The sequence below is a fragment of the Capricornis sumatraensis genome, chromosome 5 (genome assembly GCF_032405125.1).
Source record: "Capricornis sumatraensis isolate serow.1 chromosome 5, serow.2, whole genome shotgun sequence".
In the NCBI taxonomy this organism is placed as follows: domain Eukaryota; kingdom Metazoa; phylum Chordata; class Mammalia; order Artiodactyla; family Bovidae; genus Capricornis; species Capricornis sumatraensis.
In genome coordinates this window covers 79626768-79643569 of record NC_091073.1, presented here as the reverse complement: position 1 = coordinate 79643569, position 16802 = coordinate 79626768, and the positions used below count along the sequence as shown (strand labels likewise).

Sequence of the window (16802 nt, the reverse complement as noted above, 5' to 3'; positions counted from 1 at the left end):
GGATACTATCACCTCACAAGAGGGATATCAGGAAAGGCTGTCAAGATACACACCATCAGATTGTGATGGAAACTCCCATCCCTCCAAGAGGACCATCCTGTCGGGCTGGGAGGATTCTGTCTGTCTCTCCCGACACAGACATCCCACAGCAGTGGTCAGACGGCATTTCCTGAGGATGCAGCTGCAGCAGCAAGACTGCCTCTGTCATCACATTCAAGGTGGAGGAACAGGAGCGCATCTCCCTGACCCCTGTTCACCAAGACGGGCCTGGGAGGGCCAAGGAAATCTGAGAAGTGCTGTCCCACAGTATGGCCCGTGACCACAGGGACACACACGGCTCCCCAGAACTCCATGTGCTTCTGGGAAGGATATGTTTAGATGGCATGTCTGGCAGTTAATGCTGAGAATACAACTCAACCGGTGGTCTTAGCAAGTTAAGGACCACATTAAGCAAAATGTTTTGCTTTGTTTCTGCTCAAAATAAATGTGAAGATCCTGAATGATGAGAAGGCGCATGGGGATGACTGGATGGGACCCAAGCACCCGTGGCAGGACATTCCCAAGGACCCCCAACAGGAGGGCAGAAGCGGCACCTCCACACAGCTGCCTTGGCTTGCTCCTGTGTCGCTGGGCCTGCATGCCCGCACTGGTCAGTACTCCACAGGACAGCTGCATGCATCCTTCTAGGGGGCTGCTCCTGTTACCCTCAGAAAGGCAGGAGAGCTTCCCATCACACAGGCACCCCAAGAAGGAAGCAGCCCCACCCCAGGGTGCACGCTGGCCCAAGGTGGGCAGGCCACACACAGGGCCTTGCCCTCCCTGGAGCGCAGGGATCCAGCAGTGTCAGACTCCGCACTGCAGCTCCACGCCCCCCCTCACCTTCCCTCTCCATCCACAGAGGCCCAGGGTCATCTCTCCCCTCTGAGCCCCTTTGGCTGGTTCCTCCGCTGAGAAAGCCCATCTTTCCCTTCCTACCCACTCATGCCCCTACTTCAAGGCTGGACTACAGGCTCCTTCTTCAGGAGACACACATAAGATAGACGTGCTTGCTCCCTAACCAAGCCCTTCCTCCCATCAAGACTTCTTCCCTCTCTTCCCACTAAGCCTCTCCCTTTCCCCCAGCAAGCCCCTCCCCTTCCCCCACTTAGCCCCTCCCCTCTCTGCTAGAAAGCCCCTCCCCTCCCCTTTCCCTGAAAGCGAGTCCCTCTCCCTCCCTTCTTCCCCAGCTCAGCCCCTCCCTCCCCTCCCCTCTCCCCTGCACCAGGCACCAAGCTCTTTCCTTCTCTCTCATTCTACAAGGACACCTGCAAGGCTGACAAGTCTTTGCAGACAGCAACACAGGAAAAAGGACCCTTCCTTCAGGCTTAAACATCTCAACCAGAACAGCCTAAATAACAACACTTTGCAGTACAAGCTGGGTGAAGCCAGGAGAAACAGAGTCAGGAGCCGCACCAAAAATTCAGGACAAAAACTGTGTGTGCTTTTGCTTTTTTTAAGAGAAGAGCTTAGAAATGCTATGACACCACCCCCATGACTTTTTAACACTCTCCTTCTTGTTACAAAGAGGAAAGGAAGAAAAGGCACCTACAGAAGCAGCAGTTTTTAAGGACGGACATGGTACGTGCCACAAAGGGGGAATACCAAAGAAATTTCTCAAAAAATACTTTGTCAGAATTATCTAAGAATAGTACAATGAATAACCTGGTTTTTGCCAACTGTCCTTTGATCCAGGGAAGGACTGACAAGAAAAGGGAGAAAAAAAATGACAAATTTTAATAGATCATAACTTATCATCAACTCTCACAAGAAAATCTTAAAACTTTAGCATTAGGCTGCACAGGGCCAGCTAGCTCATTCTGAATGTCCACATAAACATGTCCCACTAAACCCACAGGAGTTCACCGTGATGAAGCCAAACCTCCATCCACATTTGCAAAATCCTGCTAATGGTGTCACTCTCCACCAAGAATCCCACAAGGAAAGCCTAAGAACTGTCAGCAACCCTGTCCCCATCTGGCCAGGACACCAATCCTATCTGCCAGTTCTTCCCCCAAATGCCCACGAATTCCTTCCAGTAGCCTCCTCTGCCAGAACAGGCTTCTACCCTTGTTGGGCACCACTAAACTTCCAGAGGGCCTCCTACAGCCAGGCAACTCCCCCCAAAAAAACACTGATTAAAAGTAAAGAAGAAAACCTCTACAAGGACAGAATCTCTGACTTCATAGCTTGTGGGAGCCACTCACACAGCCTACCTCCCATCCTCCAAAAAAGAAGCTCTTATGAGTTTATTCTAATGATGGTCTAAGCAGGAGAAGGGGAGGCCGACAGCCCAGAGCCCAATGCCCAGCTTTGCTAGGACAGAAGAGAGGCCAGCTGGCTCTGGAAGTTCCTGGGGGACTAAGGAGTTGAAAGGTACAGAGATACACAGGACACATGAGAAGGCCAGAGTCAAAACGCCTAGAGACACACAAAAATGAACGGTGCCAGCTGTACCCAGAGGTGACCAGAGGGCATCCCAGGAGCTATTTCTGTGCTTGAAGGAAGGTGGGAGGCGGGCACTTCCTGAATCTTGGCTCAAAATAAATAGCTTTCCTAGAGAAAAAACAGAGCACAGAGTGCAACTGGAGTTTAATTTTATAGATTAAAATGTGAAGGCAGGGACTCAAATGCTTAGTTGATTATTTCTATCCTATTGCTAAAAAAGGAGAAATGGATTTTTAAAATATGACACCTATCCTCTAGAAGTAGCTACACAAATGTAAAACCAGTAACTTGATTAGAAATGTCCTTCTCTGTGTACGACTGTAAGCAATTCTGGACAAGAGGCCTGAAGATGCCAACACAGATCCCCGTGAAATGCCCACAGACACACTCTGGTCATCACCAGGGCTGGGTAAGCCACATTTTGGGTTGTGACCTCAGTGCTGGCCCTCTGTTCTTGGAGGCCCTCACCCTCAAGATGCGGTCCATAGACACACATGCTAGGAGGTGGCCTGCAGTGGGGGTGGGGGTAGGGGAGCTGCCACAAGGCACAGAGTGTCCAGATATGAGGGGAACAGGTCCAAAGCCAGCACCCTGAGCATGGGACCTGCAGAGATCCCTGAGGCCCACCCACAGGGGATAGGGGGCAATGAAGTCATGCAGGTTCTGTCACCTCCACCAGCCTGAACCTAGTGCTTAGGACACAACAGACAGAAAAGCAGCAGAGAGAGGATCTCAGAGAACAGGAGCTGGCTTGAACCTGCTCTACTGGATGGCTCGTGTCACTGGCCAGAGTTGGAGCTCACCCCCAAAACCACCAGGGAAGTCCCAGGAACCTGCCTCTTTGTAGACCACATGCTAGGACCCAGAACAGACAGCATGGGGATGAAGGAGGGCACCATGAGGACCATCTACTGATGCACAGAGGACACCCTGGGCATCTAGGGCACACTGCCTTACTCCTTTTTGTAGGAGGAGACACCCACACTCACAGAGCTGCCATGGGGCCATCAGAACCCAGCCCCAGGTCCAAGGGCCCCTTCCCCTGTGGGTCTCATGGCTTTAGGAGATGTTTCTGACAGCTACATGTGGAAATTTCCATTTTCTACTTCTGTTCTCCCAAAAGAAGTGCAGGTTACAGGGAAATATCAGTACATAATCATCTATTACGGAATCTCATGAACCAGTGAATCCAGTCACACCCAGAAAGGAGGGAAATATTCACTGAGTGTTCTTCCTTGTTTTTGTTTACATTTGAGTGACAGGTGCCCACAGCAGCCTGGCCCCAGGACAGCATGTCCCCGGCCGCACAAGACACACTCCACAGCCAGACTCCCGCCCTGCTGTCTGACCCAGGACGAGCACACACTCCACTGTTACTCTCCTCACAAAGGGTGACGTCTGCTTTGAACTGAGGAGTCCTGGGTGCCCTTGCTCCATCAGCAGAGCCCAGCTGCACCCGCATCCTGATGCTTTGCAGGCAAGGCACCTGTCCTCTCCCATCTCCGGCCTCAGCAAGCAAGCTTGCTTGACTGCATTTGATCGTCTGTTGCGTAACTAAGTTCCCCTTTGCGGTTCTAATAATTAACTGGGAGCAATTTGCTAAAAAAAAATTTTTTTCAAAACATTATTGCTATCATTCCTCCCATTCCCCCAAATGCTACAGATGTGGGGGACACAGGGCAATGGCTAAATCGTCACAGGGCCCTCACCCAAGTGCTCTCTCTATGAAGGACTATCAGTTTCCCAGATATATACATTTAAATGACTGCGGCTCTTCAAAAGTCACCTTGAGACACCTAACACACATTCCAGTTATTATCAATTAACACTGACGAAACTAAAACCCTGTTGCAACCGCCTTCTGGTTTGAGTCAGGTCCTGGGGAAGAGGCATGACAACAGGCAGGGGTGACCAGCACAGTGTTCCAGTGCCAGGATCCACCTTGGGATACACCAAACATCAAGTCCTCCCCTAAAGCATGGAGCCAAGCCACTAATGAAGTCACAAAACACATGCTCCCAAGATTTCAAAAGGTATTCTGGGAAACTTGAGCAACGCCCAGGCTCAGGTGCCCCTCCCCTCACAGATGAAGTTGCCAACGAAGAATCTGTGACAACTGACCCCAAAGGATCCCCTACCCAGGGTCTGGCTTCCAGGCTGGAGTGAGAAGGATGTGGTTCAAAAGTAGGCTCCCAGGGTGCCCCCAATGTCTTAGGCTAAATAACAAAGTACATTAGGACCCACAGCACCCCAGGCTTCCTCCTGCTGCCCTCCCCACCCCCAGAGGACCCCAGTCCATTAGGTATCTAGCCAAAAGGCTGAATGTGCAGCCGGGGAGTACAGGTTCACATTAGGTATGTGTGGAAGCTGCCTTCTTAGTCACTATGCCATGTGGAATGAAAAGTGATGATTTAGAGAAAGCAGAAGAGCATATTTGTATATCACATGATTTATGTAAAATAAATCTGTTTCAAAATAAGATTATAATTTCCCCCTGGGCTTTTCTAGGGAAGGATTAGTTAATTCTACATAAATATAGCTTTATAGCTTAAACTTGGGAGAAGGCAATGGCACCCCATTCCAGTACTCTTGCCTGGAAAATCCCATGGACGGAGGAGCCTGTTAGGCTGCAGTCCATGGGGTCGCTAAGAGTCAGACACGACTGAGCGACTTCACTTTCACTTTTCACTTTCATGCATTGGAGAAGGAAATGGCAACCCACTCCAGTATTCTTGCTTGGAGAATCCCAGAGACGCGGGAGCCTGGTGGGCTGCTGTCTATGGGGTCGCACAGAGTCAGACATGACTGAAGTGACTTAGCAGCAGCAGAGAACAAATCAGTCATGGAGGAGTGAGACAGTCAACTACACAGCCACGTGAATGTACCACCTGGCCACATACCACTACCAGCTTCAACAGCCTACTTCCTCTCGTGTAATGTCTGCCAGTCTGTCCAGTGCCCAGCAGGGTCTGGTAAGGCTCACACACACAAGTGGAAATAAAAGGTGGCACCAGAACCACCAATAGCAGTGTTGTTAATGGGACGAGCTTCTCCAGATTACAGTGATTGCATCCTGCTGGCCACTTTCTATACCCTGGAGGAGAGCTCCATGACCCCACAATCAGATTATTTGGGATTTAAAAATGTGAATTTTTCATATAGAGGAAACTGCCATGCTTATATAGAATAGCACTCTCCTAGCACAGCTGCATGGGCATCCCTAGTGGCTCAGTGGTAAAGAATCTGCCTGCAGTGCAGGAGACCCAGGTTCGATCCTTGGGTCAGGAAGATCCCCTGGAGGAGGGCATGGCAACCCACTCCAGTATTCTCGCCTGGAGAATCCCATGGACAGAGGAGCCTGGCAGGCTACGGTCCATGGGGTCACAAAGAGTTGGACACGACTGAAGTGACTAGCAGCAGCAGCAGCACAGCTGCATATGGCTTGTTGACAGAAGAGCAGATCCAGAACCATCCAGTAGGAATTCACACATGGGGCTGTTCCCCAAACTCTGGCCTTAGAGTAACAGCTTCCAGTGGGACAACAGCCACAGCCAGGAACATACCTTTAGCAAAATGAAATGTGTCAAGTGACTTTTCTACTAATTATAATGAGTCAAAAAAAATCAGTGAGGACAGTCTAACAGGAAAGGGATCTTTCCAAAAAAAGAAACAAAATTGCCCAGAAGAAGAGCAGAATTCCCAGTAACAATGTGCAAAAAATAAAAAACAAGACAGGGAAGCAACAAAGATGTCCTCCACCGGGCGAACAGATAAATAAACCACGCTACATCCAGACAATGTAATGTTACTCAACACTAAAAAGAAATGAGCTATCAAACCATAAAAAGACATGGAGAAAACCTAAATATATACGACTCAGTGAAAGAAGCCAGTCTGAAAAGGCTATATACTGGATGCCTCCACTTAGTTTTTCAGCCATATCCGACTCTCTGCAGCCGCGTGGACTGTAGCCCACCAGGCTCCTCAGTTCACGGAATTTTCCAGGCAAGAATACTGGAGTGGGTTGCTACTTCCTCCTCCAGAGGATCTTCCTGACCCAGACACCGAACCTACGTCTCTTGCATTCTTCTACACTGGCAGGCGGATTCTTTACCTCTAGCGCCACCTAGTAAGGCCATATGTACTGTACGCTTTCAAATATATAATGTTCTGGAAAAGGTAATGGCACCCCACTCCAGTACTCTTGCCTGGAAAATCCCATGGATGGAGGAGCCTGGTAGACTGCAGTCCATGCTAAGGGTCGGACACGACTGAGCGACTTCACTTTCACTTTTCACTTTCATGCACTGGAGAAAGAAATGGCAACCCACTCCAGTGTTCTTGCCTGGAGAATCCCAGGACCGGGGGAGCCTGGTGGGCTGCCGTCTATGGGGTCGCCCAGAGTCAGACACGACTGAAGTGACTTAGCAGCAGCAGCATGGAGACTGTAAAAAGATCAGCAGTTTCCTGGGATTATGGCGGAGGAGGGATGAGCAGGTGGAATACAGAGGATTTTTAGAGCAGTGAAATTACTCTAATGATACTGTAAAGATGGAAACATGTCATTATATGTTTGTTCAAGTCCACAGAATGAACAACACCGAGAGTGAACCCTAAATAAACTATGGACTTCAGTTAATAACAATGCACTGATACTGGCACATCCATTGTAACAAGTGCACCATACCTGGCTGTGTGGATGTTGATGCTAAGAGGGATATATGAATTCTTCCTACTTACCACTCGAATTTATTATTTTACTGTCAATTTTTTAAAAATCAAAACACAGGCACCGAAGGTGGACAAGTGAAATCCTCTACCTGAACTGGCCCCGCCCCCTGGTCAGTCCTGGACAGGCGGCAGGCCGAAATGGACCTGAGGTCAGCAAGCTACATCTAGGCACCCAGCTCGGGGCCTGACTGACAGCAAATCAGGAAACGTCTGTTGAATTGGGCAGTTTAAAAATTAACCACCTTTTTCCTTAGTGCAAGGAGTGGGAGGAGGAGAGAAGGGAAGTGTAAACATTCAATGAGAGGCCAGGTCAGGGTTTGCAGGTAGGACATGGCTCAGGTCTTGTTTCCGGGTGGGCAGTGACTCTTTCAAGGTTCAGGGTCACCTGTAAGGCTGGGATGAGGACACAATGACCTCCGAGGGAGGCTGTCACAATCAAAGTTGGAAAAGCCACAGCTCAGCACATTGCTAACAATCCCTCAACACCGTAGCTGGTTTTCATTCCTTCTGAGCACCCATTAGGAGCCAGTCACTGGTTAGGTACTTCGTTATTGATCTCACGTCACCCAAAACCACCCTGTTGGATTACAACCACCCATCATGTTTCAGATGAGACTGTTAAGCTGCCTGTGTACGCGAGGACTTGGGGTGATGAACACACAGACCCTCACAGGCTCTGTGCTCGACCAACCAGGACTTTTATGAAAAAATTCTCACTTTTTCCTTTCTGCCAACACACAGCTCAGCCCCTATATGGGGCCTTACATTTGCAGAAACCTAGTGGAGGTGGTGTTCACACCCACTCACCGAAGCTCCAGGAACCCATCTCTGCCACGTCTAGGGTTGTGCCCGACTAGTGACCCCATCCCCCACGTGTCTCTTCACCATCGTCTGCCTTCCTGAAACAGCTTTATTTCTTTTCTCCTACTTCCTTTTTTCTCTTACCAATGAGTCAGCCAGAGGCCAGGAAAAAAACAAGATACAATGCCCAAACAGCTCACATGGCACCCATGAACAAGCACAGCCTCCCAGGGAGCAAGATATTTGGAATTCCAAACTTCTCAGTAATTATACATAACTCATTCAGCTTCCTTAAAATTTAAATAATTACCATAATTAATAGCTAAAAGCAAGCTGATTCAAGTGGATTGTAGATGTATTATTCACCCATTTTACACATGAAGAAACTGAGGCTCCAGGGAACTGGACTTGCTCCAGCAGACAAGAAGGATAAAAGCCCAGGTCTCTGCCTCCATGTGCCCTTGGACTGCAGGGCCTCGCCTGAGGGGACATACTGCCCAACAGCCAAGAAGAAAGAGACGCTGGTCCTGGCTCAAGGCTCCATTTCCCTGCCTGAGCACCCAGTCCGTGGTTCAGTCCCTTTTTTGCAGGGTGGCTCTCTCCTTCCGCACCTCTGACTCTACTAAGGGGACATCCTGGGCCCGGCTGGGAGCCTCTGATGGACAGCAGCATGATGATGCCAGCAGGACTCACCACATAGTAACACATCACACAGTGACATGCGTGCTGTGCCCTCTCCTCCCGTGTTCCCAGCACACAGGGGCCCCATGGACCACACCATCCCCAAGTCAGTCATTACAGCAAAGCCTGTGTTTTCAACCAGAGCTTCACCTAAGTTTTCTCAGTCTCAAAGAAATCTGGACACTCACAGTTAGGCACAGACCTGGAGTGACTAAGGACCCAGCCGTGTGGGGGAGCCGTGGCTCAGCTCCTGGGAGACTGAACTGCCTACCCCCCACCCCACACCGTGCTTATCTTCAGGGGCGGCTGAGAATTTATGATCTGCTCAGCAGTACCGCCATTATAGTTCTAGAATAAGAAGTCTTTGTTATTGCCAGTGGCATTCTCTCCTGCCATTCAAAGCTGCGTTATCCAAAAAAATAAAAAAGAATACGGATACATTTCCCCCTCCACCATGATCTAATAAGAATAAAAGCTTAACTATCCCGAGCAAACTGCCAATTACTGTGGCTAGAAATGCCACAATCAGTGATAGTTAAGGCTTTTGGAATATTCTTTGAACCAAAGAATTCAATCCCCTAAGTGGCCGGCACCAGGTCTCCTTGGAGAATCGGTGCCAAGGGCAGCGGGGCTCAGGCTGCAGCGGTGGGTCAAGAGTGGCCAGCCAGAGTGTCACATGAGAAAGTGCACACAGGCATACACACACGATGTACGCTCACACACGTGCACACATGCCCGATGACACAGGACAAACAGGGTTCTGGGCATGGCTCTCTCCTCTGTCTGCCCTATGTGGTGATGTGGATTATACGTAACTCATTCCACTTCCTTAAAATTTAAATAATTACCCTAACTAATAGCTAAAAGCAAGCTGATTCAAGTGGACTGTAGATGTATTATTCACCCATTTTCAGTTCAGTTTAGTCGCTCAGTCGTGTCCGACTCTTTGCAACCCCATGGAACTGTTGCACACCAGGCTTCCCTGTCCATCACCAACTCCCGAAGTTCATTTTACACATGAAGAAACTGAGGCTCTGGGGAACAAGCTCCGAAGTACAAAGTTCACTGCAACTGGGACTCTCAGGGGCTGGGGTTCCGTCCAAACCCTCACCAGGTAGATGGGAGAAAACCCGCTTGGAAATCTGAAATGTATCCCTAGGGTGGCATCGTCCACACCTCCACTGCTTACAGGAATCTCTGCTTTGACACAGTTCCTTGGGTTGAAAGCACATAGCACGATGGAGGGTGGCAAAGCAGACCTAAAATAACCAAGGTTAGAAATCAGTCACGCCCAGTGGTAAGAGTGAGCAAGAATGCCTGGCCTTGGACAGAAAGGGGAAGCCTTCTCCACAGCGAGATCGGAAGTGACAGAAGTGCCCCAAAGCCCCACCATGGGGCCTGATCTTGAACCAACTAAAGCACATATCATGTGACATCTCGGAAGAGAATGGGATTCGGGCGGGGTTGCGGGGGTGGTTGGCCAGTTTGGGGGCTGGATAACAGAGCAGTACTGCACTCTATCCGAGCTTTGCCACTTCCCCAAAAGTCCCGAATGCGCCATAACAAAAAGTTAACTAAGAAAGTTCGTTCTGTTAATCTCTTTCTTGAAAAAAAGCAGGGCTAGAGCCACCTGTAACTTCCCTAGCTTTATGCGTGTGCATGTGCCCGTGTGAGTAAACTGCAGGCATGTGTGTGAAGTGTGTGCATGTATGGGGCATGGGCGAGTGTGCACTGTGTGCGACTGCATGTGCACGCCTGTGTGTATGGTGAGGAGAGTGGAGGAAACCAGGATCCTCACATGGAGAGCACACATGTGAAACCAGCCCACAGTTCCACAAAGCTGGCCTCCAGCACACATTCCTTCCACTCAGAGACCAAGGACCAGGAAAGGTTGACCCATGAGGTTCAGAGCAGCGACAAAATCCCAAGACTCTCTAAACCCCATCTCCCTGGACCTCCAGCCACAGGGCGACCTGCAGGGCATCTGAGGAGGTCCCAGAGAGGAGAGGCGATGCATGGGTCCTGGCCCCACTGAAGGTAACATCATACCTGGAATGCATGAGAGATGCAGACACCGGGGCCCAAGTGGAAAATCAAGGCTTTATCTAGGGGTGCCTGCAGCTTCCATATGCCATTTCCAGGCCTCCTGCTGCTGCTGCTGCTGCTGCTAAGTCGCTTCAGTCGTGTCCGACTCTATGCGACCCCGTAGACGGCAGCCCACCAGGCTCCTCTGTCCCTGGGATTCTCCAGACAAGAATACTGGAGTGGGTTGCCAGTTTCTTCTCCAATGCATGAAAGTGAAAAGTAAAAGTGAAGTCGCTCAGTCGTGCCCGACTCTTAGCGACCCCATGGACTGAAGCCTACCAGGCTCCTCTGTCTATGGGATTTTCCAGGCAAGAGTACCGGAATGGGGTCCCATTGCCTTCTCCTCCAGGCCTCCACATTCCCCACTAATCAAAGCTCTGCACCCAACCCAGCACACCAGACCTCAGGTGCTTCATGGGGCTACCCAGCAATTTAACCCTTCCAAGGAATGCACAAATGCAGGACAACTTCCCTGATTCAGGGTCCCCATACTTCTGTAACTGCCTGAAAATCCCAACCCATCCATGTATGTGCATGCTGAGTTGCTTCAGTCATGTCCAACTCTTTGCGACCCCACGGACTGCAGCCTACCAGACTCCTCTGTCCATGGGACTCTCCAGGCAAGAATACGGAGTGGGTTGTCCCTTCTTCCTCCAGGGATCTCCCCAAACCAGGAATCGAACCCACATCTCTTACCTCTCCTGCATTGGCAGGCAGGTTCTTTACCACTAGCACCACCAGGGAAGCCCTCCAAACCCCATCTATGAACTACACTCAAAAATGAAACCAGAAAAATCCCCAAGGCCAGCCATGGGCCCCAGACCCTACCCAGCCCCTCTCCCTACCCTACAACAGCAGCACGTCGATGTAATTAGAAAGAAGGGATCATGTGATGTGGAGAAAGGGTTGACATGGCCAGGACAAAATTACCAAATTCTTTCCTGAAACCAAATTCTTCAGAGTTATTTTTCTACAATTAAAAACATGAATTTCATAGCTCCTCAGTTTTTTCTTGAGATGAAAACTATACACCCTATCAAAAAGCATCTAGCAGCCATTTCTTAAAGAGTTTCGTTTCTGTGGCTACGATGCAATGCAGTCTCCTCCCATACACATCATTCAACACAGGCCAATTTGGCTCCAGAAGCCCCACGGGAGAGTGATGTAACACTTACCTTGGCTTCACATTTCTTGTGACAGGAATACTTGCAGGCTGCAAGAGAAGGAAAAAGAAGGTGTGTTGAGCAGTCTCTCCATACTTTTTACATTTCCATCTCTAAATTCTTGAGAAAGCCCAGACAGAGGGAGGTTGTTTTTCCCTTAGGACACAACACTGAGTTCAACAGAGCATGGAGTGGATGGACATGGTGTCCAAGAACCCAGCCACCTCTGCAGTGTCAGCAGTGGCCCAGATGGCGCAGGGAACCCTGGAGAGGAGTTACAAACACACTGGCTCTTCCAGGGGTTCAGGCCACCAGATCAGCACCTTGGGAGGAGAAAGGCAGTGAAGCTGAGTGATACAAAGTATCAGTGTTTGCCTGGAAATTATAGCTTTTCCCTGAAGAAAGGAGAGAAACTTGAAAATGCCCCAGAAGACTCAGGACTGGCGCCTTTAAATTAGTGAGAAATTGGACATTTGCGTTCCACGCTTCTTCCACTTCCGGATGACCTAAGAACTGACTGTCAGAACAAATCCACATCTAAATTCCTGCGGGGGATCCTTCAACCCAGGCCATTGTGAGGACTGAGAGAGGCATGTGCTGGTTCAGAGGCCCCAACAATGCAGAGAGAGCCGGAACCAATGCGGATTTCACAGGCCCGCCCTCCGTGGTCTGCAGCTGTGCCTGCGGGACGTGAAAGCCTGCCCCACCAAAGCAGCTCAGGGCACTGGGGCCTGTCTGCCGATGCTCCCATGCAGAGACAGAAGGACGGGGAGACAGCGAGGAATGAAGCAACTGCACCAAGTAAGTGCAGTGCAGGCGCCCCTGTGGGCTCCAAGCAGGCATCTATCCGATAAACCCATGGGGTGATTGTGGGATAGGGGACAGGGATCTAGGCTTGGGGGCACAGGATCTGGGGGCTTTCTGGCCCAGCCTGGCTGGGCTGTCCTAGGTGGAACCAGGCCTCTTTCCTCTTCTAGGGTTATGGTGATGCCAAAATGCCATCATTCAAGGGACCCTGCTTTGAAACTGCAAAGCACAGCATCAATGTATAGAAGTGTGGGGTCCTGGAAGAACAAGGCCTGAGGTCAGGAGATAGGTCCCAAATTGCAGTCAGCGCTTCAAGGCCCAAACTTTTCATCCCCTATGTCTTCTGAAAGCCCTAACTCACAGCCCACCTGGGACTGAATGAGGGTGAAGCAAACTAATAAAGAAAAAGAGCCCGTGGCTGGGGATCCCTGGAACTCCAGCAGGGAACAGCCAGGGGTATTATCTTTGCAAGATCTAGTTTTTGAGCTCTTTCTATGTATCCAAGGTTTGTAAAATTATTCACAAAGACAAATATTTATTCTACATCTTCTAATGGGTCCACCCAGCAAAGGTGATGAGTGATTTTCTAACCAAGATAGGCTAGCCATTGGAATAAAGGGGCTTTCACACCAGATTAAAATCTCAGACAGAAGGACAGCCAGGGGCACAGGCCAGCAGGAAAAGAGATACAGAAAAGGCAGTTGAGGGGCCCTCTGGCCTTTAGGGAAGATGAGAATTAGAGGAAATGCAGTGAAGACTTCCCCGGCTCCAGAGGAAGCTCTGTCTGCACACACTGAATGGGGTGGGCCGGACCACTCAGCAGCCAGGACAGGAGCACAGCTTCCTGTGGCAGTCAGCCCCCGAGATGGCCTCAGGGCTCCTCCGGGAGCCCAGGTCCCCGTGCGGTCCCCTCACACAGTGACAGAGCGGGTCGTGTGACAAGGCAGGACGGTGGAGGGTGTGGCGAGTGACCTCTGCTCTGGGCTCCTGGACCCCCGCCCACATGTGAGGCACTGAGGCAGCCCTGGGGAGGAGGCCCATGGGAAGGAACTGAGGCCTGCCGCCAGCAGCCAGCTGGGAAGCCACCTGGGAAGCGGGTGCTCCAGCCCCAGGAGAGCCTTCAGATGATGCAGCCTCCTAAGAGACGCTGAGCCAGCACTGCCCGGCCATGTGACTCCCAAATTCCTGATCCACAGGAGTAGTGAGAACAGAAGGTACTGCCACAGTAAGTCACTAACTTTGGGAGTAACTGGTTATGCAGCAGATCAACAAACCGATTCAACCCAGAAGGGAACTCTGGTGTGCGGAACCATGACAGCGGTGTGACATATTCACGAAGGATGGCGCACTGGGCTATGGCAAGAGCCTCAGGCCATTACAGAGCAAAGCATCACATTCACAAAGGTTAACTAGTCAGACTGAGTTGCATAAACCACCCGAGTGCTACAGCGAGGATCCTGAGAGGTGGACCCACTGTTCCGGGGGTGTGAGCAGGTGGCCTGAGTATTACGAACTTTCCACCCAAAAGCCCAGCACCACAGATGGTCCCTCAGACTCAGATTTCAGTTTCCACATGTAAGTGATGCCATACAGTATTTATCTTTCTCTGACTTAGCACACTGCCAATTCATGATGGTGAATGGCAGGATTTCCTTCTTTCTTCTGCCTGAATAATGTTTTATCACATTTTCTTCATTCAGTCATCCACTGATGGACACTTGGGTTGTTTCCATGTCTTGGCTATTGTAAATAATACTGCAACCAACACAGCATCTATTGAAGATACTGATTTTGTTTCCTTTAGCTATAGACCCAAAAGTGGAACTGCTGGATCATATGATAACTCTATTTTTCACTTTTTGAGGAAATTACATACTGTTTTCCACAATAGCTGAACCAGTTTATATTCTCACCAACAGTGTACAAGAGTTCTCCTTTTTACTCTACCCTAACTAACCAAAGCATGTTTTCCCTTGTGTTATTGATGACAGCCATTCTGACAGGTGTGAGGTCGTATCTCACTGTGGTTTTGATTTGCATTTCCCTCAAGAGAAGGGGGCGAGAGAGGATGAGATGATTGGATGGCATCATTGACTCAATGGGTATGAGTTTGAGCAAACTCCGGGAGACAGTGAAGAACAGGGAAGCCTGGCATGCTGCAGTCCACAGGGTCACAAAGAGTCAGACACAACTGAGCAACTGAACAACAACAATAACAGGATTAGAGATGCTGAGCACCTCTGCATGCATCTATTGGCCACTTTTATGTCTTCTTTGGAAACTGAGAAACTATCATTTGAGTTTTGGTGTAATATCAAAAAAGAATATGCTTTCCTTTCCAAATATCTATCTGTATAGAGCTGGATTTTCTTCAAAGACTATAACCAAAACAACATACTTGGGGTGGTTAATTTTATGTGTCAAGTTCACTGAGCCACAAGATGCCCAGATACTTGGTTACACAGTATTCTGGGTGTGTCTGGGAGGGTGTTTCTGAATGAGAAAAATATTTGAAACTGCAGACTGAGTGAAGCAGACTGTCCTCTCTAGTGTGGTGGGCTTCATCCAATTCACTGAGGGCTTGAATAGAATAAATGGTGAAGTAAGAAAGAATCGGTTCTCCCTTCCCAACGGTCTCCAAGCTGGCACATCAGTCGTCTCTTGCTTCTGGATTAGAACTCAGACAGGAACTACACACTGGCTCTTCTGGATCACAGCTTGCCAACTACAGACAAGACTTAGCCTCCATACCGTATGGACCAATTATTTGCAGTAAATTTCTTTCTCTATATACATCCTATTGGTTCTGTTTTGCTGAAGAACCTTAACTGATACCATGTTGAAACAGACTGATTGCAGAAGCAACTGGGGGGATCCAGCCAACTAAGTCACATATAACATGCACTCAATTTATGTGCATAAAATACTGCCATTCTTCTCATTCCATGTAATGAGGAATAAAAGTGATATCAAAGACCCATTTCTGCCACGGAAAAAGAAGTTACTGAAGCAATAAAGAAGAAAAAAATTTATATCCACAAATGACATGCAGAATGGCTACTGAGAAATCAGGACTTCTAAAAAGCTAACCTGTGACCATGCTTATAATGTTGCTTGTATGTGTTCAGTGATGTGCGACTCTTTGCTACCCCAGGGACTGCAGCCCGTCAGGTTCCTCTGTCCATGGAATTTTCCAAGGCAAGAATACTGGAGTGGGTTGCCATTTCCTACTCCAGGGGATCTTCCCAACCCTTCCTGCACTGGCAGGCTGGTTATATATGTACAATACAAACTCTGTAAAATCAGACATGTGCAATGGACAGGTCCACACGTGGGAATTCGGCATAGGGGAGAAACACTGTCATATTCAGTTACAAAAGGATGAGCCACACAACAAATCACGCTGGGAAAACCAGCTCACTCATGAAAAATAACCTAAATAACATGAATTCCAGATGAATCAACCATGAAATTGGAACAGAATTGGAAAAGCAGAAATGAATATTAGAATAAAGTATTGTAGAACATCATTAAGACCCCAGAGAAGGGAAAGCATTCTTAAATAGAAACAAAAACAGAAATGAAATGAAATGATGGGTAAATGTGAACTAGCCAAACCTTAAACTTTTCAAATGACAACCACTCCATGAGCAAAATTAGTCAAGCAACTGCTCACAATGTTTGCAACATGTAAGTAGGAATGGTAAAGAACTGACATTTCTGTAGGTCAAAATCCATCAAAAATTGGCATGAATTCTACCTAGTTTAATGATAGAAACATTAATATTATAATTTATACTATGATTTCTTAGAAATCAAGAAGAAAAAATAATCTAACTTTTTAAATGAGCCAAAGATTTGAACGGCCAGTTTACTAAGTAGAACATTACAGGGGCCTCTCTGGTGACGCAGTGGATAGGAATCCACCTGCCAGTGCAGGGGACATGGATTCAATCCCTGGTCTGGGAAGATTTCACATGCCAGGGAGCAACTAAGCAACTATTGAGTTTGTGCTCTAAGGCCCATGAGCCTCAACTACTGAGCCCGCAT

General features: G+C 48.8%; 1 protein-coding gene across 4 annotated transcripts in view; it reads right to left on the bottom strand.

The window, feature by feature from the left end:
• The window catches only part of TNS3 (tensin 3), a 222311-nt gene that overhangs the window by 154241 nt on the left and 51268 nt on the right, over positions 1-16802 (bottom strand). For all 4 annotated transcript variants that reach the window (XM_068973010.1, XM_068973012.1, XM_068973011.1 and 1 more), the window contains one exon: positions 11958-11995. Coding sequence is in view for 1 of the 4 variants with exons in the window: in XM_068973007.1 (XP_068829108.1) it covers positions 11958-11995 (38 nt within the window). In the remaining 3 variants the exon portion in view is untranslated. The remainder of the gene's footprint in view (positions 1-11957; positions 11996-16802) is intronic.